The sequence below is a fragment of the Trematomus bernacchii genome, unplaced genomic scaffold (assembly GCF_902827165.1).
Source record: "Trematomus bernacchii unplaced genomic scaffold, fTreBer1.1, whole genome shotgun sequence".
Classification (NCBI taxonomy): Eukaryota; Metazoa; Chordata; class Actinopteri; order Perciformes; family Nototheniidae; genus Trematomus; species Trematomus bernacchii.
The window spans coordinates 26,354,203-26,380,875 of NW_022987720.1; the positions used below are offsets into that span (position 1 = coordinate 26,354,203).

The following is a 26,673-nucleotide window of genomic DNA, read 5'->3' on the forward strand; positions in this document are numbered from 1 at the left end:
TTTGAAGTTATTGATAATTCATAGGTTCATAATGTTAACCTTACCATCTCTTTTCTCTTTCTGTCTCTCTCCGCAGTGCCAGAGCATACCAAGTCAAGACAGAGTCCTAAATCTAAACAACTTCCCCCCCTTCCCCCTCCCCACAAATACACATACACACAATCGTACACACATACAGTCCTCAGCAATGCCAAGGGGGCCCGATCAGCCTGCTGCCCGCTCTGACAAGCCCTGCCTCTTCACCTCAGGCCCTTGAGGGCTGTGCCCTGTGAGCTTTATCCTTTTGACCTCCCATTGGTCAACCTTGGAACCGGAGGTCACTCGTTCTCCACTCGACCCGGGGTCACGAGCCGCACTCACAGGTAAACTACAAACAACAACAAAAAAAAAAGAACAAACCAAACGCAAGAAAACTGTTTCACACTCGATTACATCCGACATTCTCAAACACGTACAGAGACACAAGACTACAAAAACAATCTGTCTGCCAATAACACATTCTTGGATAAGCAGGAAGATAGTTGTTCATTTACACCTTGACAATCAAGGTGGGTGTGTTCTGGCTCATGTCTTCTGATGAGTTTCTACTTGTATCCATATAGTTGTAAAAACAAAATAAACTAGTCAGAAAAGTAGCAGATTGCCAATTTCTGTAAGACTACAAAATAACATCCTAACGTGAAAACATAACGTTTAGCATTATTAACCCAAGCAGCAGCTATTAGTCTCCTGAGGTTTTTGAAAGTGGTGCAAATGGTTTGGCTTTACCAATACCAAATTCAGCTCAGACGAGTCAGAGAAATACACAAACATTAAACAATTACTTGCTAAATTGAAATATTTGTTTATATTGTAATACAGATAATCAACTGTAAATACCTAACCAGGGTCTGTTTACTAATACTCCTCTACTTTGCAAGTCCTTCTAATTTTCCACCCCTCTGACTTTAAACTTGTTTTTCTTTCTGTTTGCTTGATTCCCATTGAATGTCCTGTTCTGTATTAGCTTTCTAACATCTCCTCTGTGTGTTTTCTTGTGGCTTTCTCTCGAACTCGCTTTAAGTCTGTTTGACAGTCTTTCCTCTCTCTCTCTGTTTCCAGGCATGGCTCCCATTCGGGATTCCGTCAGCCACTCCCCTAATCAAACAGGTGACTACACATAGCCTTCTTCTTTCCCCGTTCTTTTGCGCTTCTTCATTCTTCTTCCTCCCAATGTCTTCCTATGGCTCTCTCTGCTCTGTGATCGGCAGACTAGGTAAACCCAGATGCATTTTTCCAGGCTTATCAGAAAAACTGAAAGTGGGTGTGGAAAGGGTGCAAGAGGAGACTTGGCAAGCAAACAAGATAAGCGCAACAGAGATCTGAACAGAAACGTACAGGGTGTCCGCGGGGTCTTAAAAAGTATTAAAAGTTGATCAATCAATTTAGCGAAAAATAAGGCTATTAAAAAGTATTAAACGGCATTTTCCAAGGTATTACGTTTTGTAGCTTGTTTTCAATAAGTATATAAATTGTCCAAAGAGGTTGTATTCTACAGTCTCCCTGAATGTAATCATTGCGTAGGTGTGTAGTGTGATTCTGTGTAGTTTATTTATGGCATCCCGTTGGATTTGACGTCATCTGAACAGGACATCGCACGATAGCGTGCGAAGGTCCGTTTACGCCGGTTGTTAAACAACATCGTTATGGGGAAATGCAAGTTTGCGTCCAAATGGTTGGAAGATAAGGAGGAAGGACAATCAATACTGTATATAGTCAATGTGAGGTAAAGTGTGTCGCCAATGTAACCGGTTAGAACTCGAAGTGGCGATGAGGTCTTAAAATGTACGGAAAGGGTCTTAAAAAAGGTCTTAAAAGGTATTACATTTCACTTCAGGATTCCTGCATATACCCTGAGTATTCAAATAAAATGGAGCTGAGCCTCGTCAGAGCCAATGCCCTGGCCTTGCTGCCTTTTTTTTAATCTTCATAGGAAAAGTACGGTAAGGTTGGCTCACAAACTTAGCTGATTGCAAAGCTCATGTTTGTTTTTAAGCCATAAAAAAGAAAAAGACCAAAGGTCAGTTATGTTTTTAAGACATCCTCCTTTACAAATATTGCTTTAAAAATCGATTTAGTCTCTTTATCTTAGTCTTGCACATTAATAATAATTCCTTCACTTTAAACCAGTATCCTTGTAAAAAATGTTCATTCATTAATTACCACAGCGAATGGGCTCCTACTGCAAAAATGCAGTTTGAGTTACGAAGATGCGGCAAATAATGAAGGCACAGCACAGAGGCTCTGAAAATGCAGGCACTTGAGTCAGAACTGAGTGTGTTCATAATGGCCCTGAAAGCAAGTAGCAGATCATAAGTGTTCTCTGGAGTCTAATTTTAGAGACATGCCAAGTCTGAATGCAGATGCTCTCAGACAGTGGTATTGTATCAGGAAAAATATCAAGGATTAAACAGAGTCTGAATTTTTCCAGCTGGTGTGACTCCCTCCTGCTATTTCACTCACAATTGCCATCTCCCCTCTCCCGCTGATGGTCGTCGGCTGCCCTCCCTGAATCCTAGTTTATAGCTTTGGCATGCTTCTGGGTCCCGCTGCGGTGACAAAATGGTGGCAGCTGTGTCCAGGCTCAGCCCTGGCACTGATCAAATCCAGAACAGTTGGGTAGCTGAAAGTTGGAGGAAATAGAAAAATGACAAAGCCACTGTGAATGAGGCGATTTCGAACCACATCCGTTGTTTCGTTTAATAAAGTACATTTACTATCCCAACATTTTATTGACCGTGATAAATCTGCACCTTTGGTAATTGCTTGATTTTGATTTGAAATGTTTTTCTAACCCTATCCCCTGCCATGTCCACCCTTCCTCTCTACAGGTCTGGAGCACCCTGGCTTGGACTCGCAGTATGAGCCTTCCCCCTGGTCCTCTGGCTCCCCCTGCAGCGGTGACGGTAACACCAACTGGGGCAAAGTCCTAGTGGACGGAAGCACCGACAAACCCAACAACCCTTCTTCAACCAACTCTTCCGTCTGGCCTCCGTCTTCTTCCTCGTTCTCTTGCTCCTCGTCTTCTTCCTCTTCTGGCTGTGGGTCAGGATCGGACCCAGAGTTGGCGTCAGAATGCATGGACGCAGATTCTAGCTCCTCGATCGGCTCGGAGAAAAACCTTGCCGCTGTGACGACAGTGATGATGATGTCAGCAAATGCTCCTTCCTCTGTGTCTTCTACGGCTTCTTCTCCCTCCTCTATGGTGACTTCCGACATGATGGTCGGCGTTTCGGTGAATGGAGACAGCAACGGCAACAGTCGTCAGATAATCGGCGGAGGGATGGGGGGCATCGGCGGTGCAAATAACGGAAATAATAACCTCACCGGGTCCTCCCACTACTCCGCGGCTGGGTCCAGCAGTATTGGCAGCAATAACATGGGCAACCACAACAAGCCCGTCAATAACAGTGGTGTCTGGGGCAGCAACATGATCTCTGGAGGAAGCCCCCCCTGCATCAATGGAGGGTTGAACCCAAACACTTTAAACCCAAATGCCAACCACGGTGCCTGGCCACAGAATCCAAGCCCAGTGTCCCAGGGCCAAAGGCCTCCTCAGGCTCAGGGGATGAAACTGGGTATAGCTCCCCAGCAGGGCCCCATGCTTGGCTGGGGCGGCATGGCAGCTCCCAACAACAGCAGTATGATGGAAGACACCGAGAAGAATAATGGTACAGCAAGCAGCAAGGTGTTAGGAAGCAGCAACAGTGGAAATGGTGGCCTACAGCCGACCAACCTTAACACTGAATCCAATGGACCAAATAACACTATGATGATGAATACTACTACTACTACTACTAACGCCACAATGACCTCTAGTCCACCAAACTCTACAGCCTCACCCCAACTCAGCGGGGATTGTTCCTGGGGCACTATTGGAGGAGGGAACGTGGGTCCGCTGGCGAATGGAAACCCCATATCAGCCCCCCAGCACCCCCAAGGAGAGCTGGGAGGTCCTGGGACCTTCGGTACGCCTTGGGGCGCAACTACCTACCCTGGTGAAAAGGGCCCCCTAAATGCAGACACTGTGAACCCACAAAACCCTGCCTTAATGCAGGCCGGGAACCCCCAAATATCCTCTACTGCTGCTTACAAGAGTAATAATAACCACAATAACACTGGGGCCCCGCACTGGGACCAGGGGCCTGCCAATAACCCAAACCAGCCTCAGAGCAACTCCTGGGGTAATCAAATCCAAGGCTCTGCAGGCCAAACGCCAGGAAATGGGAACCAAACTACGATGGGCCCTCCAGTAGGGATACCCCGGCCCTGGGGGAGCAGCGCGTCTTCTTCCTCTTCCTCATCGTCCTCTACCACATCCAACAACAAGATGCCGAATGGAGAATGGGGAACGACAGCTCCTGGTATCAACCAATCAGATGCTGGAAGTCATAAAGGAAGCTCTGCCAACAATGGCTGGAAGAGCTTGGAGGATGACGCCATGGGAGTAGGAGGAGGGGGAGTAGTAGTAGGAGCAGTAGTAGGAGCAGGGGGAGTAGGAGGAGGGGGAGGAGTAGGAGGAAGTCACGCCATAGGGAGCGTCACTGGAGGCTGGGGCCGCTCTGGAGGAAGTGAGGGAAGCGGAGAGAGCTCCGGAGGCCGATCCAGCGCCGACAGAGACCAGTCAAAAGGGGGAATCCGCAGAACGGTTATCCCTCCTGGGCCAGTAGTATCGGCTGTGCCCCCGGTCGACGTGGACCCGAGAGTCCTTTCCAACACTGGATGGGGACAGACACCCGTTCGACAGAACACCTCCTGGGATGTCAACTCTCCCGTTAATAGACAAGTTCCTAGAGGCGACGAAAGAAAGCAAAGCAGCGGAGGCCCCGGATGGGGCTCAGCAACACCGGCAGCTCCCTCCCAGACCTCCGGAGGTAGGAAAATCATGATAATTAAACTTTTGTGTGGATATATTTTATAGATCTGAACAAACATTAAAGTAAGACCACAATTACACACAAAAAAGTCAGCAAAAGATTGACTTCCCTTTGGTTTGCTTGCAGGTTGGGGTGGTGGGCCGGGCAACTCAGGTCCAGGTCCAGGTCCAGGTCCAGGTCCAGGTCCAGGTCCAGGTCCAGGTCCAGGTCCAGGTCCAGGAGGCTCTGGCTGGGGCGAGCGACACAACTCTAGTTGGGACAATAAAGCCCCAGCAAACGGAGGAGGTGGGCAGAGCAGCTGGAACGATGGATCCGGCTACAAGGGTGGCAACAACAACAGTAACACTTGGAGCAATAACACCAACAAAGACGACAGGTAATTGATGATTGGACATTTCAGAAATACTGATTTTAACAACACAGAAATATAGTTTGAAGCAAGTTTAATGTGACGCCTAATTGAGTAACTGATCTTTTTTATTTATTTGTTAGATCCAATACCTGGACTAATGCGCCCAAACCGCAGCAGCAAGGCTGGGGTTCGCAGAGTGGACATGGAAGGGAGGGCTGGGGTCACGGTGGAGATGGACCCAGAGCAGGGGGCAACAACCACTGGGAGGGGCGGGAGAGGGATAGCGACAGCAACCGCTCAGGCTCCGGATGTTGGAGCGAGCAGAGCCGAACCAACACCAGCAGCGGCGGCAACACCTGGGCGGGCGGCGGAGGATCAAATACTCCAGAACAGAGCACTCCGAACCCAGGCTCCAACTGGGGTGACTCAAACCCTCAGAAACCCAACCCTCAGGGTCACAGCCAGGGCTGGGTCGAGCCCGCAAAGAACAACCAGAACTGGGGTGAGCACAATCCAAAGCCCTCCAACGAGTGGGGGAAAGCTCCTGAAGCCAACATGTCCCGAGGCAATCCACCCCCCACCAAGCCCGCAGGTACTTATCTGGAGTATTCATCCAATCAGAATCTCTTTTTAAATCAAGAATCCTATATGTTTGTTTATAAGCAAGTCTAAATATGCCTGTGTTTAGTTTATTTATAGTTTACGGACTTTTCAAGTGATACAATGTAAGTTAATACTAAATGGACAACAACATTTAAAGAAGACTGAAATGTTGAGATTTACATTTGAGAAATGCATACTATGTTAAAAAAAATCTTTAGAAAAGGCCATAGGGCACCAAAACAGAATTCGTAAGTGGGAGGATACGCAATTGATGGCTCACTTTTTGTGTTTTCTTCCATCAGGCTGGCAAGGAGGCCCAATTCCCACAGCAGTTCAGAAGGAGGAAACTTCATCTGGGTGGGAAGAGCCTTCTCCTGAGTCTGTTCGCAGAAGGAATGAGATCGATGATGGGACAGCAGCTTGGGGAGAACCAGGTAAACACTGAGCACACTAGGAATCCCTTCAAAAACTGCTTTGCAGAGTCTAAATCATTTAAAACTCGAACTTCTTATTGACTTGATGACTCAAACTTGATTTAACTCTCTTCCCAGCCGCTAAACACGGCGTTGGAGCTGGCAACATGTGGAGCAAGACCAGACAATCAGAGCAGGAGGCTGCGAGTCAGCCCCCTCAGCACCAGCCCCACCCGCCTCGCAGCGTCATGCATCCTCCTCCGCCCGTGCAGCCTATGGCCCAGGACAAAAGCTGTAATAGTAAGTTTAAATATGTATGCACAGATTTTTAAGGCACGTACAGTTCACACCTGTATGTTTGACACAGCGCAGGTAGAAGCCAGATGAAGCCAAATTAATCAGCTGTTATTTTTTATCCATATGCATTATTAATCTATGCGTTCTATAGAATAAAAGGTATTGAATAACCAAAACTTAAACTCCCTAGCTTCAATCGTTAACACAGCTATGAAATCACAAAAAGGTGTGGTGTTACGCACAACATTTTTTACACCCATCAAACACTTCTGTACTATTCTAAAATGGCTGAGCCAGACCTTCTCGTGTTTTTCCCCGACTAGATGTTGCAGCCAAATTACCAAATGTTTTGTCATTACACGATTCATTGGTTGTTAGCCTGCAGGGATACTTTCATCGCTGCACACTTGAATGACAGCCTTTCAATTGCTTCCTTAGTTTTGCACACTTCAGATAACATGCACTGACTGTGGGTGGATTAGCATGCAGATTACTAATGTTTTACTTTGAGCCATATTGAGATTCATGTAAAAATGCTAGGCCATCAGCGAGTATCTGAAATGGTACGAGTGTCTAAATGGTGCAGCCTTGAATAGAATAAAAATCCCCAATTTCCACCCACTCTCTTTTTGAGACAGCTGGTTTTAAAAGGATTTGGACAGTACAAACAATTAAAACGTGTGGATGCAGATATGTATTCAATAGCATATACAATCTGCACAGTACATGGAGAGAAAACAATCTCGTACAGACACTCTCCCCCATCTCCCTACGGTGTTGTCTATGTTGAAGGCTCTTTGTAAAGCTGGTTGAGTCATCCCTTTGGAATGCTAAGAGCATCGATTTTTCTCTTCTCATTCGCCTTTTTTTTCCACATCCCTTTTTTTCTCTTTCACCCGCCAATTCGGGCTTGCTGTAGAAACACTGGCTTTTGTTTGGTTTGATAAAAAGGGGAGCAATGAGCAGCAGAGGAGCTGGAGCTGGCTTGGTAATAGGAGTAGTTCCAGTGTAAGACGGGGAAGAGTAAAATGAGTAAGACAGCGATTCTGTAGAAGTGGGCTGAGAAGAGTGAGAAAGGGGGGTTGGGGTTATTTGGGGTTGCTGTCGAGTGAGCTAACTGGAGCAGCAAACTGGGAAGGGTGGGGCAGAGCAGCTAGCGACTGTAACGAGAGGAAGGACCAGGATGTAGATTTACAATTTTAAAAATGAAATGTAAAAAGAATGAAGAAAAAAACACTATCCTTTAATAGAAAAATATGTAAGTGAAATTGGCTGATAACATTTTATATATATTTACAGATGTGTTACTAGAGTAAAGAACTTCAAAGATTCTAAACAAATGTAAAATTGTCGATTCTCTTTTAGGAATAATATTTTTTAAAGTCTTCACAACTTAAGTTTAAGGTTACAAACGCGTACGTACTCCTGTTTTAAGTGTATAGCAAATTTGCTACTGCATGTATGTTTAGTTCAGTGTCCATGTTTCTTTTTGTTGTCATGTGCGAGTACTTGTGTTCGAGCATGCCCGGTCACATGAGGGACACTGGAGCCTGAGGCCGCCCCATGATATGTCCTATTTTTACGGGGAGGTATCCCTGGCATCTCCCGAAATGCCTTCTGTAGCACGTCTGAGTTGTCAACTGAAACGGGAGACTTTCTAACACGCACATTTTTAGGGTGCACAAGGGTCCGTGCACACAAGAGTTGGTAAACAACACTTATATAAACAAGTTAACGCCGTATTCCCCAGAGACAGGAGCAGGGCTCTGTTCTCTGATTCCAGCAGGAAACAAACAATGTCAACTTGCAGCAGCATTGTTAAGGAGATGTGGGGAGTAGGTCTGCAAAATAAATCCAAATGCTATGTAAATCGCAATATGGACTAGTACAATGTTCAAATCGCAGGAAGCACAATATTTGGCTAAACATGATTTTAAAAAAGACAATTTTTAATAAAGTATAGTGGAGCTGCAATGATATCCCAGCCTGCAGGTTTAACAAAACAAATTGGTTTTTACAGATATTGTTAAGAAATAGCACCATAATCGTGTGTATGTATATATATATCAGGGTTTCCGTTAGCCGGTAATTAGACCAGCCGGAGCATCCCTAATTATTACCGGACATTTTGACCGGCAAGTTTTGAATTGATCGGTTTTTAATAAAAGTTACCAGCTAAAAACCGGTAAATTCAAAATGTCCGGTAATAATTAGGGATGCTCCGATCGATTGGCCGCCAGGAGAGCTGCATCTGATCGATATGGACATAAACGAGAGTGAAGTATAACCGGACGTGAGAGAGAGAGATCAGAGATCAGATCAGCTGCTGAGTCTGACGGAGACACGCAGCTCTGCATGATCACCTGAAGCCCCGCCCACTATTTAGCGAGAGAGGGGGGGAGAGGGAGGGAGAGGGGAAAAGAAAGGATCAGTTTCTCCCGTGTTATTATTCAAAGTTAATGTAAACTTTTGAATAATGTACTTCATCTACTATAAGTAGTTTGTTTGAATGTAATAATTATGTTGTTTGTGGAAGCGCATCATTTATTGAAAAATGAATCTGAATTTTTCGATCTGTTACGATTATAAACTGAAGCAATATAAAAATGAGCCCCATTAACTGAGTTTTAAACATCAGCATATTTTTATAAAAAAAATATCAAAAATGTTTTTTGCTTTTATTTTGGTTGGTATTTTAGCTTTGCTACCTTCTGGTTTAAGTCTTCAACAATGATAAAACATTTAAATGAAAACCACAGAGAATGTATCGTCCTTCTAACGGGTACTGCCCTCTTCTCCTCCAGGTTGGGGTGAGCCGTACGCCAAGAAGAAGGAGTCCTCAACGTGGGAGCCTCCCGCTCCTCCACCTGTAAAAGTGGACAACGGGACGTCTGCCTGGGGGAAACCCATGGAGACCAACTCCACCTGGGAGGAGCCCGGCCGAGATAAGAGAGACTCCGCTGCGCCTGGATGGAGCGGACAGCACAAGCCTGGTAGGAGCACACATTCTTTGTTTGAATAATTTATTTGGAGTCATTAAGTATTTCTATTACAGTCGCCAGTTATCCATCTTTTTAGTTTTCCAACAGCAATGTTTACAATCTCTCGTTGGTGTTCACTTTCTTCCTCTGTCCTTTCCTTCTTAGTAGCTCCAGGTCCCAAGCCCATGGAGACGTGGGGAGGGGGAGAGGGCAACAGCTGGGACCAGGAAGAGGAGGTGGAGATCGGCATGTGGAGCAACAGCCAACAGGACAACAGATCCCACGACCAAAACACCTGGAGCTACAAGCATAAAGTCTCCAGCAAGGTACGTTGACATCGAATTAGCTCGTTTGTAGCATGAAAACATAGATCCCTACTCTCACAGAACACCTGATATTAAAGCAAAGCACATCATTTGTAAAGTAATTGTAGCCGTCGTCTTTATTTTGCAGAATGGATTTTATTTTCTGAAATTATCTTTTTTTTTTTTCTTCTGAAACACTTGAAGACACTGGAAGCATTAGCAGCCAGTTTAACCATTGGTCTTTTGTTTTACTACGTTTCAGATTAACAAACCAGTCAACAAACAGGATGAGCCCTGGATGAGGCCGTTCGTCAACCAGTTCAACAGCATGAACTTCTCTGTAAGTCCTGTTTCTAATGATTCGTCTGTTGCCTCTCATTTACTTTGAAATTCAGCATATATTAATACAAATGGCTGTTAAAGCAGCGATTTTATTCATCTTTGGTCTTTTCTAATCCATTTTCCCGTCATGCAGAGAGACTCTCCTGACGACTCCATGAAGACGGGAGCAGGCATGGTGCAGGACAAGCGTATGGACATGGGCGGCATGGGAGACTACAACGGAGGGATGGGGAAGAACCCCGGGTCTCGCCACCAGCTCCACAGGGACTCTCCCATGGACCGCAGCTCTTACTATGACAAGGTATGCACAAACATCAAAGTTACCGTGGTGTACGAATGGGGCTGGGGGTAAAGATCTCAGGAACACAGCAGCTGTGTTTCACCAAGCTCAAATACAAAAAGCGGGTTGTAGCAACAATGAATGAGTTGTAAATATGCTCTACATTAGATACATTTAGCTAACAATTGTATTCAAAGCAACTTACAATAAGTGCATTCAACCATGAAGATACAAACTCATTTGTATGTATTTAAACAAGGAAACAAACCTTAGTTTTCAATTAAAATAATAAACAGACAATTTTATTTGAACTGCAGTCAAGAACCAAAATGTGTACACTTTTTGCTAAATCTAGCTATTTTTAACTACTACGTAAAAGTAACTTTACCAGTTAAAGGTTAAATAATACTCTTTGCCATTGTGGTGATCTTAAGGTAGCTGAGTCTCTCTGCCGTCTCTCAGCCCTGTGCTGCCCCCCAGTGGTGGTTCTCACATACTGCATGGTGGACTACAGAAAGGGATGCATGTTGTATCTCATCATTAGGATTTCTTATTAAGAATATATCATTTCTAATCAATAACAGCAAATTAAATATGCATACTTGTATGCTTGATTGTTATAAAAAAAGGAACTTTTATAAGTGATTTGTAATTATACAACTGAGTCATCCCCTTAAATAGCTGCCCTAGGTTTGTTTGGCTTGCTTCTCTTCTTCCTCTTATGGCGCTTTTCCACTGCAGGGCCTCGTACGGTATGGTTAGGCCTTGGTAGGCTAGGCTCACTTTATGCTGCGTTTCCATTACAGTTTAGGAACTGGGGTAGTAACTATAGTAACGCACTGTTGGCGGGGCGATCGGCTGTTCGGCGGGCGGAGCGACGCTGCGTAAAACTGCCGTGACGTCATCTTCAATGCGAACCACGAAACCAAAACATCAGCCGTTAGCTGTTAGCACTCAGAGCTCACAGCTCCTCATATCTGTTCAGAAACTAGACAAAAGTTAAACATGAACAAACCACAGACTGTCTGTGTCATGGCGAATACAGTCGCTGGTTTATTTATGTCTGTAGGCCGTTGTGAGTGTGGACGGAGCAGATACAACGTTAGCTTAGCCTGATCGATCCGATCTCCATTCAGAAAAACACGCATTTTAAAAGGTTTTTTGTCTGCAGACTTGTATCAGTATGTTGTTACTTCGGCATCATTTTGAAACATATGGTAAAATATGTTCATTTAGTTGTAGTTGTAACCCCCCCCCTTGCCAGCGATTCTCTCTGACCAATCAGCAGTCGAGAGTGTTTACGTCACTAGTTTAGCATATTCAGCCCGGTTGTTGGCCCGGTAAGAACCTCAATTTTGGAGGGCCAGAAAAAAGGTGAAAAAGTACCCGCTAGCCGGAACTAGCCCTAGTGGAAAAGCAAAAAAAAGCTTAAACCGTACTGCATGCTGCAGTGGAAAAGCGCCATTAGAGCTGCTTGTCTCTTATCTTATCTGTCTTTTTGGTGCCACCTTCTCATTATTCTTTTCCCACGGTCATCCCTTCCTCCTTCCTTCTCTCTCTTTTTCTTCTGCAAAATTAACTCTTCCTCCTTTTCTCCTTCCCTCTCTGCACTTCTCTGGCTGCTGACCTGCTTCCTGTCCCTCTGTGCTTGCTGTCCGTCTGCTGTGCGCCTGGGCTTGCTTCTGCAGCTGTCCGTTTCCCCCTCTGCTTACAATAACGCGGCTCCTGACGAGCTCTCCTCCAATCAAAGCATGAGCTTTTCCTCTTCCAATTCTGCTCAGCCTTTCACCTGCCTCGAATCTGGGCCATCTCCCGCCCACTTGAGTCCTGGGGGCGCTCGGCAGGTGAGTGTGGCAGGAGGAACAGGGTGTTGGTTTTATGGGTCTTCAGCCTCAGACTCCACAATGGTATTCTAGCGGGTTCACACATTTATCTGACAATTCATATTTAATTTCTTGGAACCCTGTGTTCACAAAGACACAAAACAACAAAGTATTCTGATAGTTTTTCAGTTTGTGCAAGTTGTTTGACCTTCTGCTTGTGTGTGTTTGTCTCCCTTCTCAGAATGTAAACCCTATGATGGGTGGCAGCAGCGTAGCACAGGGCCGAGGCGGCCCCCAGTCACAGATCCCCCCCCAACCCAACCTCCGCAACCAAGTGCCTCCACCCATCCTGCCCCCTCAGGTAAAACACCATACCTGTTTTCTCTAGGATAGCATTGCATCTACTGCTCATTAGTTAAAATGTTGTCCATGGTTTGATTTGTGTTTTATCCAAAAATGTGAATGACCTTTTATATACATTTAAAGTTTACAAATATGTTGTTTTGTGCTCAGGTGTCTCCATCCCTGTTGAAGTACCCGGGAGGTAATGGAGGTCTGAACCCTCTGTTCGGCCCTCAGCAGGTCGCTGTGCTCAACCAACTCTCCCAGCTCAACCAGCTGTCACAGCTCAGCCAGATCAACCAGTTACAGGTAGAGCCACAGAAACATGTTGTATCTGCACTCAAATACACACAGCAGTGAGCCTTGTGAAATGTTGCCTCGCAGTATAGAGTGACTCAGAAAGGAGTCCAAAAACACCGAAATGTGTTAGAACTTCAACAATTAAAATTGGTGTTGATATAGATACTGATATTATCTTGCTGAACAAAACATACTTAAACAAAACCAGAGATGCAGAAACATCAGCAAACTGCTTTTATTAACATGTTGCTTTTTTGTTCGTCTGCAGCGTCTTCTCCTCCAGCAGCAGCAGCAGCAGCAGCAGCAGCAGAAAGCTCAGAGCCATAGACCCATGCCTGTGGGACGACCCAGTGAACAGGTGTGTGTTTGTTTAAAAATCAACATTTAATCATTTGTATTTCATGAACCAGAAGTGTCTCAATGTTTTCTTTTGTATTGGTTGTGTCTGACTTCCTTACTTCCTGTCCTTAGACTCGTCCTATTGGTTCGTCTCCGTCGATGATGCAGCCGCCTCGCCACCTGGACCCCTCCATGATGAAACCGCCTCCATCACACAAACCCTACATGGATAACTACATGTCCCACAATGCCCCTGACATGCAGAAGGACGCTTCTTCTCTTGGATCCTTCAGCAACTTCCCTTTAAGTACGTTGGCTGATAATAAGTGCAACATTTTAAATCAGTATATGTCCCCTGATTTAGGAGTCGATATTTGACTTGATTTACCTTTATTTTGTACTCTTTATGTTTTAAATATGGAGAGACTGAATTTCTTGTCTCCTTTCTGTTTTCAGGCTTGAACTCTAACATGAATGTACCCCTGGACATGGGTGTTGGTGGAGGTAGTGGCGGCGGAGCTGTGAGCTACAAAGAGCCGCCCCAGTCCAGAATGAAGAAACTTTGGTCGACTGACCCTCTGGAGCAGGACAGCAAATCTGGTACAGAAAAAACTTTGTGTTTTGTCGATATTGAAAGTGCAATTAGAGTTTTTCTTTTATGGGGGGCTGGTCTATATATGAGAGGGGATATTAAACTTCTGGGGTAGAAACAATTGCAAACAAAGTTGCCCGACAAACTCGAGGTGCAATTTGGCAAAAAGGTGTTTGGATTCAAAGCATTAAACACACTAAAATACATTTCAGTCAAATATTAGTTATGCACTTAATGTAAACTGTCGTAAAAACATTTTCCCCCTGGGATGAATAAAGATTTCTGATATGAATAACCAAACCAATGAGTTTTAAGAGTGTGTGTGTTAGGGCTGCACGATTTGGGGAAATAATCTAATTGCGATTTTCCTGACAGATATTGCGATTTGCGATTCGCGATATTTGTTTTTAAGCGACCCAACGGAAGTTTATTGTAAAATGCGGCCATATCTCCGGCTAGGAAGGTCGTATGAACGTGCTCCCGTCTCTAGCACCCCCGCAGCCCGAGCTATGAGTGAAAGAACTAAACTTACATGAAACTTCCGTTGGGTTGCTTTAAAGTCAAGCTTCAGTTTAAGATTCACCCTGTAATAGAACATGTGATGGAGCATCACTAACCTGACTCAGATGGTTTGTTTCACCAAACCATCTAGGAAAGCTCCATTGGAAGCCATTTGGAAAAGTATTTCAAAAATACTTGGCAGGTGATTGGATCAATCTGTCTATCACCTACTATCATGGGCCACTTCTGATTGGTTAACAATGACTGGTACATGTGGAGCACAGCACTTCTGATTGGTTAACAATGGCTGGTACATGTGGAGCACAGCACTTCTGATTGGTTAACAATGACTGGTACATGTGGAGCACAGCACTTCTGATTGGTTAACAATGACTGGTACATGTGGAGCACAGCACTTCTGATTGGTGTGGATGACTGAAACACAAGAAGAACAAAAAATAAAAAAAACAACAAAAAATTGCAGGCTTTGCGATTTGATAATCGCATCATTTCAAATTGCGATTTCCATTTAAAATCGATTAATCGTTCAGCCCTAGTGTGTGTGTCTGTATCCTGATCTATGTCTTTGTTTCCGCCCTCAGGTGCTATGTCGTCTGGGCTGCGTCTGGAGGACTCTCCCTTCTACAACTTCCTGTCTCCTGGCCCGTCAACCCTGAGTCCTCCCGGCCAATCAATGGGCTCGGTGGGAGATGGCTGGCCACCCCGTGCCAACTCCCCCTTGCCCCCTGGAAACACTGTCACCTGGCCCCCAGGTACAACACACAGGCTTTTCTAGGACCAAATAAATAAAACAAAGTGTTCCCGTTGACATGTTCTAATCCACGTCTGTTTTTTTTTGTTGCAGAGTTCCGACCCGGGGAGCCCTGGAAAGGTTACCCCAACATTGACCCTGAGACCGACCCCTATGTGACCCCCGGCAGTGTCATCAACAACCTCTCCGTCAACACCGTCCGCGACACAGACCACCTCAGGGACAGGAACAACGGTAGGTCACACACAACAGAAAGACGGATATGAACACAAAGTAGGGTTGAGTTTCAATTAAGGCTGCACGATATATCGTGTCGTGACGATAATTGCGTTATGCGCATGCGCGATATTCACATCGCAGGACGTGCGATTTCACGCAGAGCGTATTAAGTAGGCAAATTAACTCAAACACGACATGTTACAATTATTTTGCTACTTGCTACAAAAGGAAAACTCACGCGGCTCTACTTGAGTGAGTGACATGCAGGCTCTGCATGCACAGCAAACCACCATTCACATTACATTTAGCTGACGCTTTTATCCAAAGCGACTTACAAGAAGTGCATTCGACCAGGAAGATACAAACTTGAAGAAAACAGAATCATATAAGTACATCAGGTTTCATAGAGCCAAAACATTTTAAGTGCTACTCAACTGGCTTTAGATAAGCTAAGTCCTTTGTTATTATAAGTGCTTTGTTAAAAGTGCTTTGTTAGTATCTAAGTGCTTTTTATTTTGTTTTTTGTTTTTCATTTTATTGCATTTCACCAATCACAATCATTCTTGATCAGATCACAGCAGGATAACCGAGCTAGCTCAGCTTGTTGCTCTGATAACTTAAGATCCAGAAGTCCGTGACTAAAATCCTTCATCCGGTTAAATATCGTTAAAAAAAAATACCAATTGTATAGCATTGAAGTTCAAGAAAGGATGGTTTGCGGACAATTCCTGTTTTTTTTCATATCGCAATATATATCGCAGGGGGAAAAAATATTGCAATGTCAGTTTTTTCCAATATCGTGCAGCCCTAGTTTCAATACAGAATACCAATGTTTTATATCTCTTATTTAATCTTTTATCTACTTCTCTTTCCTTTCATTAGCATTAAACAATGTCCGAAACGTTAAGAAAGAGCTTCTTTCAAGCGAACACAGTCTGTTTTGCTGTTTGAGATAACAGCGTTCACCTGCAGATTGTATTTAAGCCAGATCCAAGATTGTGTCTTGGAGAAAGAAGCACCACTCTGTACCATTTCCGAGGGCCTTATTTCCCTGACTTGAAAGAAATGTGATTTTCTCTCTAGCTTTTAAAAAGATAATGAAATTGTAAAGCGTTTATAAACCATACATGTTGTTGTTGTTGTTGTTGTTATGTCTTCAGAGGCGCTAACTTTCCCCTCTCTGTCTCGCAGGGCCATCCTCATCACTGAACACCACGATGCCTTCTAACAGTGCCTGGTCATCCATTCGTGCCTCCAGCCACAGCGGTTCCCTCACCAGTACAGCACAAAGCACTTCAGGTATGCTTCACTTCTTGTAATACGGCTTTTTCAATTGTCTGACAAAATAAAAAGTCTATATACATTTAAATATGATATGTAGAGATTGGCAGTCCTTCACAACGTTTCTCTATCATTTGAAGGCAAAAATGTAACATTAAAAAAAACTGCTGCAAACCTATGAAAATGGCTCAATATGTTGGAAAATATTTTTGGACTTAAAATAGAAATTGAGGTAAAAAAAAAAAAAAAAAAAAAGAACTAACAGAACTCAAATGTATGCCATTTGCATTAACACAGCAAAGGTTATTGGAAAACACTAAAATATCCCTAGTGAGTCACAAGGGATACGAGTCCCTTCACCTTGACACTGTAGCCATGTTAGACTCATTTAAAGGTCACCTATTATACAAAATCTACGTTTTCACATCTTGTATACATAAACATGTGTCCCCTCTGTGTAAAGAGATTCTGAAAGTTTCAGGAAAAAAAGATTCGCTCACTTCCTGATCCATTTATATATAAACCTGTCTGAAAATGAGCCGATTTTTTGGCTTGTGTAACCATTAGCCAATCACCAACCAAGGTAACCCCCCCCACCTTATCACCTGAATCTCCTCCTAGAGCACCATTGTGTTTATTTTTAACCAAATATCTCTGAGGGGCGTGGGGAGTGGCTCCTTATTCTTATCTAAAGTAACAGACAGAGAATCAGCACTTTTGAAACAGGGCTGAAACAGAGGGGATTATGGGATGCTGCAATGATCTGTTTGGTGTTTGGAGCAAAACACTTCAGAGAGATGTTTTGTATATATCTGAGACCTCTAATATATTGATGAAAAACATTATAATAGGGGACCTTTAAGAAGAAAGATGTTTTGTGAAACTGATCCCCTTTGCCCCTCTCTCCCTGCAGCCAGACCCAGTGAGTCGAAGTGGTCTCCCGGCGGCGGTTCTGTGTCCAACTCCTCCCTGGCCCACGAGCTGTGGAAGGTCCCCCTGCCCCCCAAGGCGCTGGCTGTGGCGGCTCCTTCCAGACCTCCACCCGGCCTCACCAGCCAGAAGCCCAGCTCCGCCTCCTCCGGCTGGGACAGCTCTTCCCTGAGGCTGGGGGGGGTGGGGCTCCACAGAGTCCAGATACACACCTGGTGAGAGCTCATGCACACTACCAGGGGTCAATAACTAATGGCGCATTTCCACTACACGGTCGGCCTCGGCCACACTCGGTACGGCTCGGTACGGCTTGGCCGCGTTGGGCCTTAACAGGGCCGACTCACTTCATGCTGCGCTTCCATTACAGTTTAGGAACTGGGGTAGTTACTATAGTAACGCAGTGTAGGCGGAGCCGTGACGTCATCTTCAATGAGAAATCCAGAAACACAACACAGCCGTTAGCTGTGAGCACTCAGAGCTCACAGCTCCTTATATCTGTTCAGAAACTCGACAAAAGTTAAACAAGTACAAACCACAGACTGCCTGTGTCATGGTGAATACAGTCGCTGCTTTATTTATGTCTGTATAGGCCGTTGTTGTGAGTGTGGACGGTCGGGGCATATACTGCGTTAGCTTAGCCAATCTCCATCTAGAAAAACACGAATTTTAAAAGGTTTTTCGCCTGCCGTCTGTCTGCAGACTTGACAAAGCATTAATTCATGATTTTTACTAACCGGTATCAGTATGTTGTTACTTCGGCATCATTTTGAAACGTGTATTACAATTAAATCACGGTCAAATATGTCCATCTTGTTGTAGTTCTAGCCCTCTTGCCAGCGCTCCTCTCTCTAGTTTAGCATACTCAGCCCGACTCAGCCCTGTTTGTTGGCCCCGATAGAACCACAATTTTCTAGGGCCAGAAAAGAGGGGAAAAAGTGGCCCCGCGCCGTGCCGCGCCGGAACGAGGCCTAGTGGAAGCACAACCAAAAAAGGGGACGGCACGACACGGCACGCTTAAAGCGAGCTACGCGCTGCAATGGAAATGCGCCATAAGTACATTTAATCAGGTAGAAACCATCACTGGCAGAAAAAGAAAAAAAATGCGTCAACGTTTTTGCATTGCCCCTCTACTTTTGTGAATAAGAATCAGAATACCCTTATTAGTCCCACAGAGGGGACTATAGCCGCTTTCACACCAAGTACTTTGCCGTACTTAGTGCCGGCACTTAGTACCCCAGGGCACTAAGTACCAATCGCGTTCACACCGGAATAAGTTCCCTGAGGGAAGATTACGCAAATGAGCCGCTGACGTCACTTCGTCTTCTTCTGCTTTGGGTTTACTGGCAGGCCGCAAACAACTTCACGGCGTATACTGCCGCCCGAAGTCCCCGGCCGGAAGTCCCCGGAGTTGGGGACTGGCTTCAGTAGAAGCTGCTGGGACTCCCAGCAGCTTCTACTGAAGCCTTCCGAGTAAATCGCCAGAACGCCGACACCTCCTCATCTCCACCGCTCCCATGTTTTTTTTTGTGTTGCCATAAGTTAGTCTCTCTCCGTTGGTGCGCGGGGCTAATGCTAATGCTAATAATGCTAATGCCACAAATACAATGGCGGCTTCACAAAACATTTCAGAGTTTTACAGGGCGTGGTTTGCAATTCGCCCCGCCAATCAGAAATTGGTACTTTTTTGGTACCACCTCTCTAGCAGGCACTAAAAATGGGGGTAAAAGTTCCCGGCACTAAGTACTCTTTTTGGTGTGAACGTAACATAAGGGGTACTAACGAAACTAAACGGGAAAAGTACTCCGGTGTGAACGCGCCTATTTATGGCGCATTTCCACTATACGGCCTCGCTCGGTATGGCTAGGCCTCGTTAGGCCTTTTTAGGACTGGCTCACTTTATGGCACATTTCCATTACAGTTTAGGAACTGGGGTAGTATCTATAGTAAAGCAGTGTAGGCGGAGCGAGCTCCGCGCTGTAGTGGAATTGCGCCATTACATTGTTACAGCAGAAAAGAGCCAAAGACAGCTTAATGTTACTAAGAAGCATGCATAAAAAAGTATTAAAGGTAACAAAATTAACATTAAAAAAAAAAGTTACACAATTTACAAAATACACATCCTGTAACAGTTCTAAGGATTTAGCAGCCAGGTATATATATTGCACAGTTATTAACGGCATATATATATATATATATATATATATATATATATATATATATATATATATATATATATATATATAGCACATAGTTGGTTGGTATTTAACAACAGGGGGTGTTGTAGTCCGTGTTGTTGTGCGTAAGCCAAACTCTTCTGTTCAATACCTCTAACCATACATAAGAACTAGGGCTGTACCCGAATATCCGAATATTCGTTCGTTGGAGTACTATTCGGGTGTCAATTTCGTTATTCGTATTTTTCGAATGTATTGAAATCTCCAATATCAACAGCTCACTTAACCATAAACTTTATCTTTTACTTTCTCCGTCTTTATATGTAGATATGACTTTTCTCCGTTAATCCCCGTCACGTTGTTTCCATAGCAACAACACTTCCTGTCAACAGCGCTAACTCTCCTTCAAAAATAAAAGCATGTCCATAAAAAATAGGAAGCCAAGCCAAATTACACTTAAGACATATATACAACTGCAACGAAAGTAACAAACACAATGCAATATCCTTTTCAATTTCAAAGAACACATATTGGGTTACATTAACAAATAACTATAAAACAACAATACTGTAGAATAACAAAATGAATGCCGTGAATAAACCGAAATACACGTGTTGAAGCGGTTCGCTGCGGGCCGAATATTCGCTGCTGATTACTACCGAATATCCGGAGCCCGAAAAATGGTATTCGGGACAGCCCTAATAAGAACACTTTACATCTGGTAGGTGATGCAGGGTGTACTGCTCCTCTTAGTATGGCACATGGTCATTTCCTCCATGTTTTACGTCTACACCTTTAACCCGTCCCTTTCCTCTCCTATCTGCAGGTTCCAGTTGGGGCGATAGCAGCAGCAGCAGCAGCAGCAGCAGCTCAGGGAGATCCCAATGGCTCGTTCTGAAAAATCTCACACCTCAGGTACACACATGTACATAAATGTATCAGTTAATCTGTGTTACTTTTTAATTAAATTCTACCTCATAGTTAGTACGTACACGGGCAAACATGTGTGGCACAGTTCTGTTAGTATTTTTCCCTGATGATAGAACTAGGGTGACTCGTAAAAGATTGGCAACTGTGAGCCATGGTACATTGTCTAAAATAAAAACAAATGGTACTTTTACATCCAGAGGCGCCCAAAATGGCTGTGTTCCGATCATTCAACAAACCGACCTAATAGAGGAAATGTTTGCATTATATTTGTCAGCAGTTCATTAACATCTGTCCCCTTCTGTTTGTTTGTGTTTCGTTCAGATTGACGGCTCTACCCTGAGGACTTTGTGCATGCAGCACGGCCCTCTGATCACATTCCACCTCAACCTGCCACACGGTAACGCTGTGGTCTGCTACAGCTCCAAGGATGAGGCCGCTAAGGCCCAGAAGAGCCTGCACATGTAAGGACACACACTCACACTCACACTCACTCACACTCACAAGTCAACCTAAACAGGAAAGGAGAGAATACAAACCTAGATTTCTGTTTGAGATTATCAGCTGATTATCAGGATTTGAACAATAATTACAATTGAAAACTAACAAAACCTTTTTTTTAAATCTCTTCAAAGCCAATCACGAACAGTTGTTTGAGAGACTGAATAGATAACTAATAAAAAGAAGTATGGATACGCATTGACAGTAGACGTCTTAGTTTTTAAGCCTGCGATCTTGTGTGCATGGGACGTTGAACATGACACACTAAACAAAAACTTCTATAACCTAATTTTCTACGCTCTCCAGTGTTTAAAAAAAACTGTATTAACGCACTGATTTAGTCAGGAAAATAGTTTGAATATGGAATCCAGCCACAGGATGTTTTGGATCAGCAGACCCTCTCACTGACCCTCTCACTGACCCTCTCACTGACCCTCTCACTGACCCTCTCACTGACCCTCTCACTGACCCTCTCACTGACCCTCTCACTGGCCCTCTCTGTCTCTGCAGGTGTGTTTTGGGGAACACTACCATTCTGGCCGAGTTTGCCAGCGAGGAGGAAATCAACCGTTTCTTTGCACAAGGGCAGTCACTGGCCACTCCCTCCTCCAGCTGGCAGGCCATCGGCTCCTCTCAGAGCAGAATGGATCAGTCTCACCCATTCCCCAGCCGCGCTCCTGAGCCCACCCAGTGGAACAGCAGCGACCTCCACAGCTCCTCCCTCTGGGGCGGGCCCAACTATTCCAGTAGCCTGTGGGGGAATCCCAGCGGCACCGAGGGGGGGAGGATCAGCAGCCCTTCTCCAATCAGCTCCTTCCTCCCAGTGGATCACCTGTCAGGGGTAGGGGACTCCATGTGAACCGCCTGCCAATCAAAACAGGCTGTGGGAAGGGTCAGTAGAGAATAATCAATAATCAGCAGAAGAAAATGAAAAAAAAAAAGTAGTTAAAAAAAAAAAAAAAAGCAATGGCACTAGTCGGACTCTTTCTCACTTACAAGAAATACAACAAAGCGGGGTCTCCCCTGTGGAAAACAAGTTACGTTTCTCTCTCTGCACATATGTCCACTTTGTTTTAGCCCAAAAACATATCAGTCGGAATACTTGAATCATGCAGGCCAATTCTATAATGTGAACGGATGGATATTTGCTTCCAGGTAGTGCTCTTTCAGACCGAAAAAAGCTTAAATCGAGCTCATTATTATATATATATATATATTTTTTGTTTCATTCGTCATGTTTATTTGAATTCCAATTATTTTCATTTTTAACGTTTTCTTTTTGTTTTTTTTGCATTTGTTTGCTGACAATGTTGGAGTAAGAGCTTTTTTAACTTTGCACTGAATGTGGTTTTTTCTCAGTATATATAATCTGCAATATAGAGGGAGCAGCCCGTTTTTCCAGTGTAGCTGTTTACTCATTGAGGTCCTTACCGTATGTGTGTGTGTATGCGCGTGCACGTGCACATATGTGCGCGGAAGTACTTTGTGTGTGTGCGAATGAGTATGTGTGCGCTCCTCTCTGCCTTGGCACGCCTACCTTACTGCGTTGTCGTGGAGTTCAAGATCAACAGATAGTTAAAGAAGAATAAAAGCTGACTTAGGAGGATTATCTGGTGATGGTAAAAGTGACATTAAAAAGTATTGCACCAATTTTGTTTTAAAACTAAAGAACGTTGAGCTCTGCAGTGCAAAGGACTGTAGCCGCAGCTGGGACTAGCAAGCCCCGCCCACCCAGTGTAAGGGGGCGGGGCCTATCTAGCAAGCCCTCCCACTAGCCCCCTAGTGGGCAGGGGGGAAACAGCACTTTCAGAATAGGCTTTCAATGTTTTGGAGGTGCCACACTGCAACCTCTTGTTTACAAGACTTAGGAGGCGGAACGTGTGTTCATTCTTCATTTTAAAGAGAAGATGGAAAAATAGAAAATAGTGGAAAAAAAATAAGAAAAAAAAAAATAAGAAAAAAAGTAAAAACTCTTATTGAGGATGAAGACGATGCTTTGTAACTCTGGGAATTCGGATCAGTGTTTTTGGCCATGGCGTTGGTTATTTGAACTATTCCTCTTTGTCTGCTAAATAACCAGCAATGGTTCTCAGGAAATCAAGCCAGTTTTCCCCCCCTTGTAGGTGAATTAAAAAAAAGAAACTACTACTCCTTGTAGGAAAGGAAAATCCAACTTCTAGCACTGAAACTATGTATAGGTCTGTACGTTTTATTTTCTCTGCCAAATAACTGCTTTAAGCTGGAGAAGCTCAACACACTGCTTTCAATATGCTGTCTTTTGAGGGACGGGGGTTCCTGATGTGGGCGGGGGTGGAGGACGGGCTGCAGACATCCCAATGCTCCCTCTCTCCTCCTCTTCCTCCACTCCTCCACTGATGTTAAAAATCAAAAGTGGGGAGTGTTTATTGTATGAGTGTGTGACTGTCAGTGGAAAATGCTCGGTCTTGTCAGACTTCTAAACCAAGAGAAAGGCGAATCTGTATCTATGCATACTGTAGCCTCTCACACGGCCTACTGAGACGCGTTTTTTGTTTTTTTTCTCACAAAATGTTTTAAATGTTTCATTAAGTACAACAAAAATGCAAACTATAACTTGCTTTTTTGTTTTTTTAATCGCTCTCATTGCCACAAATGGTGTTTTTGAAAAAAGGAAAGAAGAAAAAGCTTAAAAAATCTTTTTGTTTGGTTGAAGATAATATTTTAACAGTGCAAAAGTCGTCCACATTTCATTGCCTTGATCCTAATTGTGTCCGAAGATGCAACAACAAGTCAAGTGGCTTCTACCTGTTTACAAATAGAATATGATTGTATTGTTGTACTGTTCTTTTTTTTTCTTCCTTTGGGGTTGGGGAGGGAGGGGGGGGTACTCATCTGAAGTTCCTGAATTGTGTGTGTGAATGTGTGTGTGTTACGAGGCTCTGAACCGGCGGATGTTAGTCTAATCGGAGAGGGTCGTGTTGCGAGAGCGGCGTGAATGTAAATCCACCAGTGGTGTTTGTCGACTAAATACACGTGTGAATAATAGATTTACCTATCTACCAGTGATTGTTTAGTAACTATGATGCACAATTATCGGGGGAAATCAAAAAGCTTCAGAGAGTGCGCGAAAGAAGTCAGCATTAGCGAAGCCATGGACCTTAATTTCTTCATCGTGTAATTGCTCTGTGTTAAAGCCCGTGTGCGCGTGTCCCCTCTATAGGTTTTTATTTCAGAAGTACTAGAAAACGTTGGCTTAAGTTGTGTTTTTTTAAGTTAAGTCGTGAATCTTTAACAACTTCAAAGCTTGCGTAGTGAGACAGAACCTCGAGTATTAGCCAGATGTGACCGTGGTGTGTGCCAGTATTGAACTGCTCTCTACCAAATAATTCAATCATACAAAAGATTAGTTTACTTATTCCAGAATCTCTTTGCTTAAACTATACATATATATCTTATTTGTGTTTGTCTGTCAAGTGGAACATCTGAACCATATTTGTTATTCTTTGAGTTAACTTAATTTGACAAATTGAACTGAGGCGCCTTGGATTTTGCACTTGGGTGGATTAGAGGAGAAGGCCGAGCGAGCGGAGAGCAAAGCCGAGATGGAGGGCGTATTTGTTGATTATCAGGTCTGTCTGAGGGCGAAGATGCGTCTGAGTATTGTGACAGGGTAATGTGTGTGTGTGTGTGTGTGTGTGTGTGTGTGTGTGTGTGTGACTAGAGAAGATGGTGCTTTGTTGGCCCCCAGTGAGGGAGCAAGAGAGGGGCTTGGTCGTCCTCTCCAGGTTTACCTCTCACTGTTCGCCGGGCTGGCTCGCCACGCCGCCTGTACCGAGCCTGAATGTAGCTGAAAACGGTTTTGAAAAAAATAAAATGTACTTTGCCGAGACTCGATCTGCCTTCCCCGGTACCTGATCAGCCTCAAACATGGAAAAATATCAAGTAAATCAACCTTTGCTTTTTGTTTATGTATCTAAATCAGTATTTGGCAACTGTTCTTGACCACGCCCCATGTTGTTACGGCAACCGTTGCCGTGGAGACGCTCTTGTCTCGAGCTTGACTGAATCGAGGGTTCTTATTGGCCCGTAGCGACTTGGGAACAGGAATGAGACTTCTGATTGGCTGGTTCATCCTGGCTTTGTTGTTTTTATCAGGGACACGGGGTTATACTTGCCTTTTCACTGGCTGACCCAGGATCAGCTCTTCCTCTCCGACTCCTAAGCTTAACTACAGGAGAGGAAATGCAAAACGAGAACTGACAGGAAGTCCGGGGGCAAGTGAACTCCAAGCAGTCTATTTATTTACTTTCCGCATATATTTTACACTTCGTTCATTCTGATTTTTGGCAATGCTATTTCTCCTAGCGCTGATACCGGGAGTAGTTCTGTCCCTCGTCAGTATCCTTACCTTAACCAATAATGGGACTTAAACTGACCTCGGATCAGGAGCAGGAGGCCGCATCGCTCTGCTGTTAGAGAAGGGACAAGCAACGTCTGTAAAACGCCTCTCATTCATGTTAATGTTACTGTTTTGGTCTCCGGCTTAATCTCGCTCTGTTTCCGTCTCGTCGAATCTACTGTTAGTGTGAGTGTGTGTGGGGAGATGCAAAAACCCAGTCAAGTACAGAAACTGTGTGTATGTTCGAACACATTATCATGCCAAATCGAGGAGGGAGGGTGAGAGGGAAGGAAAGGGATTGATTTGATTTCTTTTCTCTTTTTTTGCGTGTTGTATAAGAAGTGTGTGTTTGTGTATTTAAAAAGAAAAAAAGCTGGACAATGTTAAATGCTTGAAGAAATCATTTGCAAAAGGATGATGTGAGGAAAACCACCACAAGCAATGTACAATCCCCAGGGCTGCCAAGCAGCTTTCAGACAGGGCCAGACGAGGGGAGGGAAGAAGGAAAGGAAGGAAGGAGGGAGGGAGGGAGGGTGTAGGAAAGGAGGGAAGCTGGCTGGTGATACTATACTACTTTTTAATGTTTAAGAAAAAATAATGTGACTCTGTTTTTCTCTTGAATTAACTATCCTGTGAGCAAATGCTATATTATATATCATAACACACCCAACGGCTCCTACTGTCGATCAAAAGGCTATTTTTGTTGACGCAAAAAAAAAAAAAAAAAACGAAAAAAAAACACAAACTGTGAGAATCTGCTGTTCGTCATTTTACATTTAGACACAAACAAAAACCCTGAAAAGCTTTAGTCTAACCAGCACAAAGATGTGGGGTGGGAGGGTCGGGGGGGGAGTTATCGGGGCGGGGGGAGGGTCACCATACAGAGGAGGGGGAGGGGCGCTCAGAGAGACTATGCAGTGGAGTGTTGAACCCAGGCTTCCATGTCCACCTTGGGTTTTTTGCTTTCTTTAAAAATAAAAAAACGTACAAAAAAAAATCCCAAAACTTTTTTAAAAACACAGTTCAGAAGGGATTCCCAATAATATTCCTCAAACATGTCGTGCCATCGTTGAATCGTACTACTAGTACTACTACTAATAATAAT

General features: G+C 44.2%; 1 protein-coding gene across 1 annotated transcript in view; it reads left to right on the forward strand.

Annotated features, from left to right (window-relative positions):
* Positions 1 to 26,296, forward strand: part of LOC117493352 (trinucleotide repeat-containing gene 6A protein-like) — a 42,301-nt gene extending 16,005 nt beyond the window's left edge. Inside the window, 24 exon segments of the mRNA XM_034143865.1 lie at positions 77 to 362; positions 1,102 to 1,149; positions 2,871 to 4,913; positions 5,043 to 5,292; positions 5,409 to 5,860; positions 6,174 to 6,305; positions 6,423 to 6,584; positions 9,386 to 9,574; positions 9,728 to 9,888; positions 10,130 to 10,207; positions 10,343 to 10,510; positions 12,554 to 12,673; positions 12,826 to 12,963; positions 13,223 to 13,312; positions 13,426 to 13,600; positions 13,750 to 13,893; positions 14,989 to 15,159; positions 15,252 to 15,392; positions 16,569 to 16,676; positions 17,572 to 17,764; positions 17,766 to 17,803; positions 20,589 to 20,677; positions 21,014 to 21,153; positions 21,701 to 26,296. Of these exon segments, the coding sequence (XP_033999756.1) occupies positions 1,104 to 1,149; positions 2,871 to 4,913; positions 5,043 to 5,292; positions 5,409 to 5,860; positions 6,174 to 6,305; positions 6,423 to 6,584; positions 9,386 to 9,574; positions 9,728 to 9,888; positions 10,130 to 10,207; positions 10,343 to 10,510; positions 12,554 to 12,673; positions 12,826 to 12,963; positions 13,223 to 13,312; positions 13,426 to 13,600; positions 13,750 to 13,893; positions 14,989 to 15,159; positions 15,252 to 15,392; positions 16,569 to 16,676; positions 17,572 to 17,764; positions 17,766 to 17,803; positions 20,589 to 20,677; positions 21,014 to 21,153; positions 21,701 to 22,049 (5,577 nt within the window). The 5' untranslated portion in view covers positions 77 to 362; positions 1,102 to 1,103 and the 3' untranslated portion in view covers positions 22,050 to 26,296.
* The last annotated feature ends 377 nt before the right edge of the window (positions 26,297 to 26,673 follow it).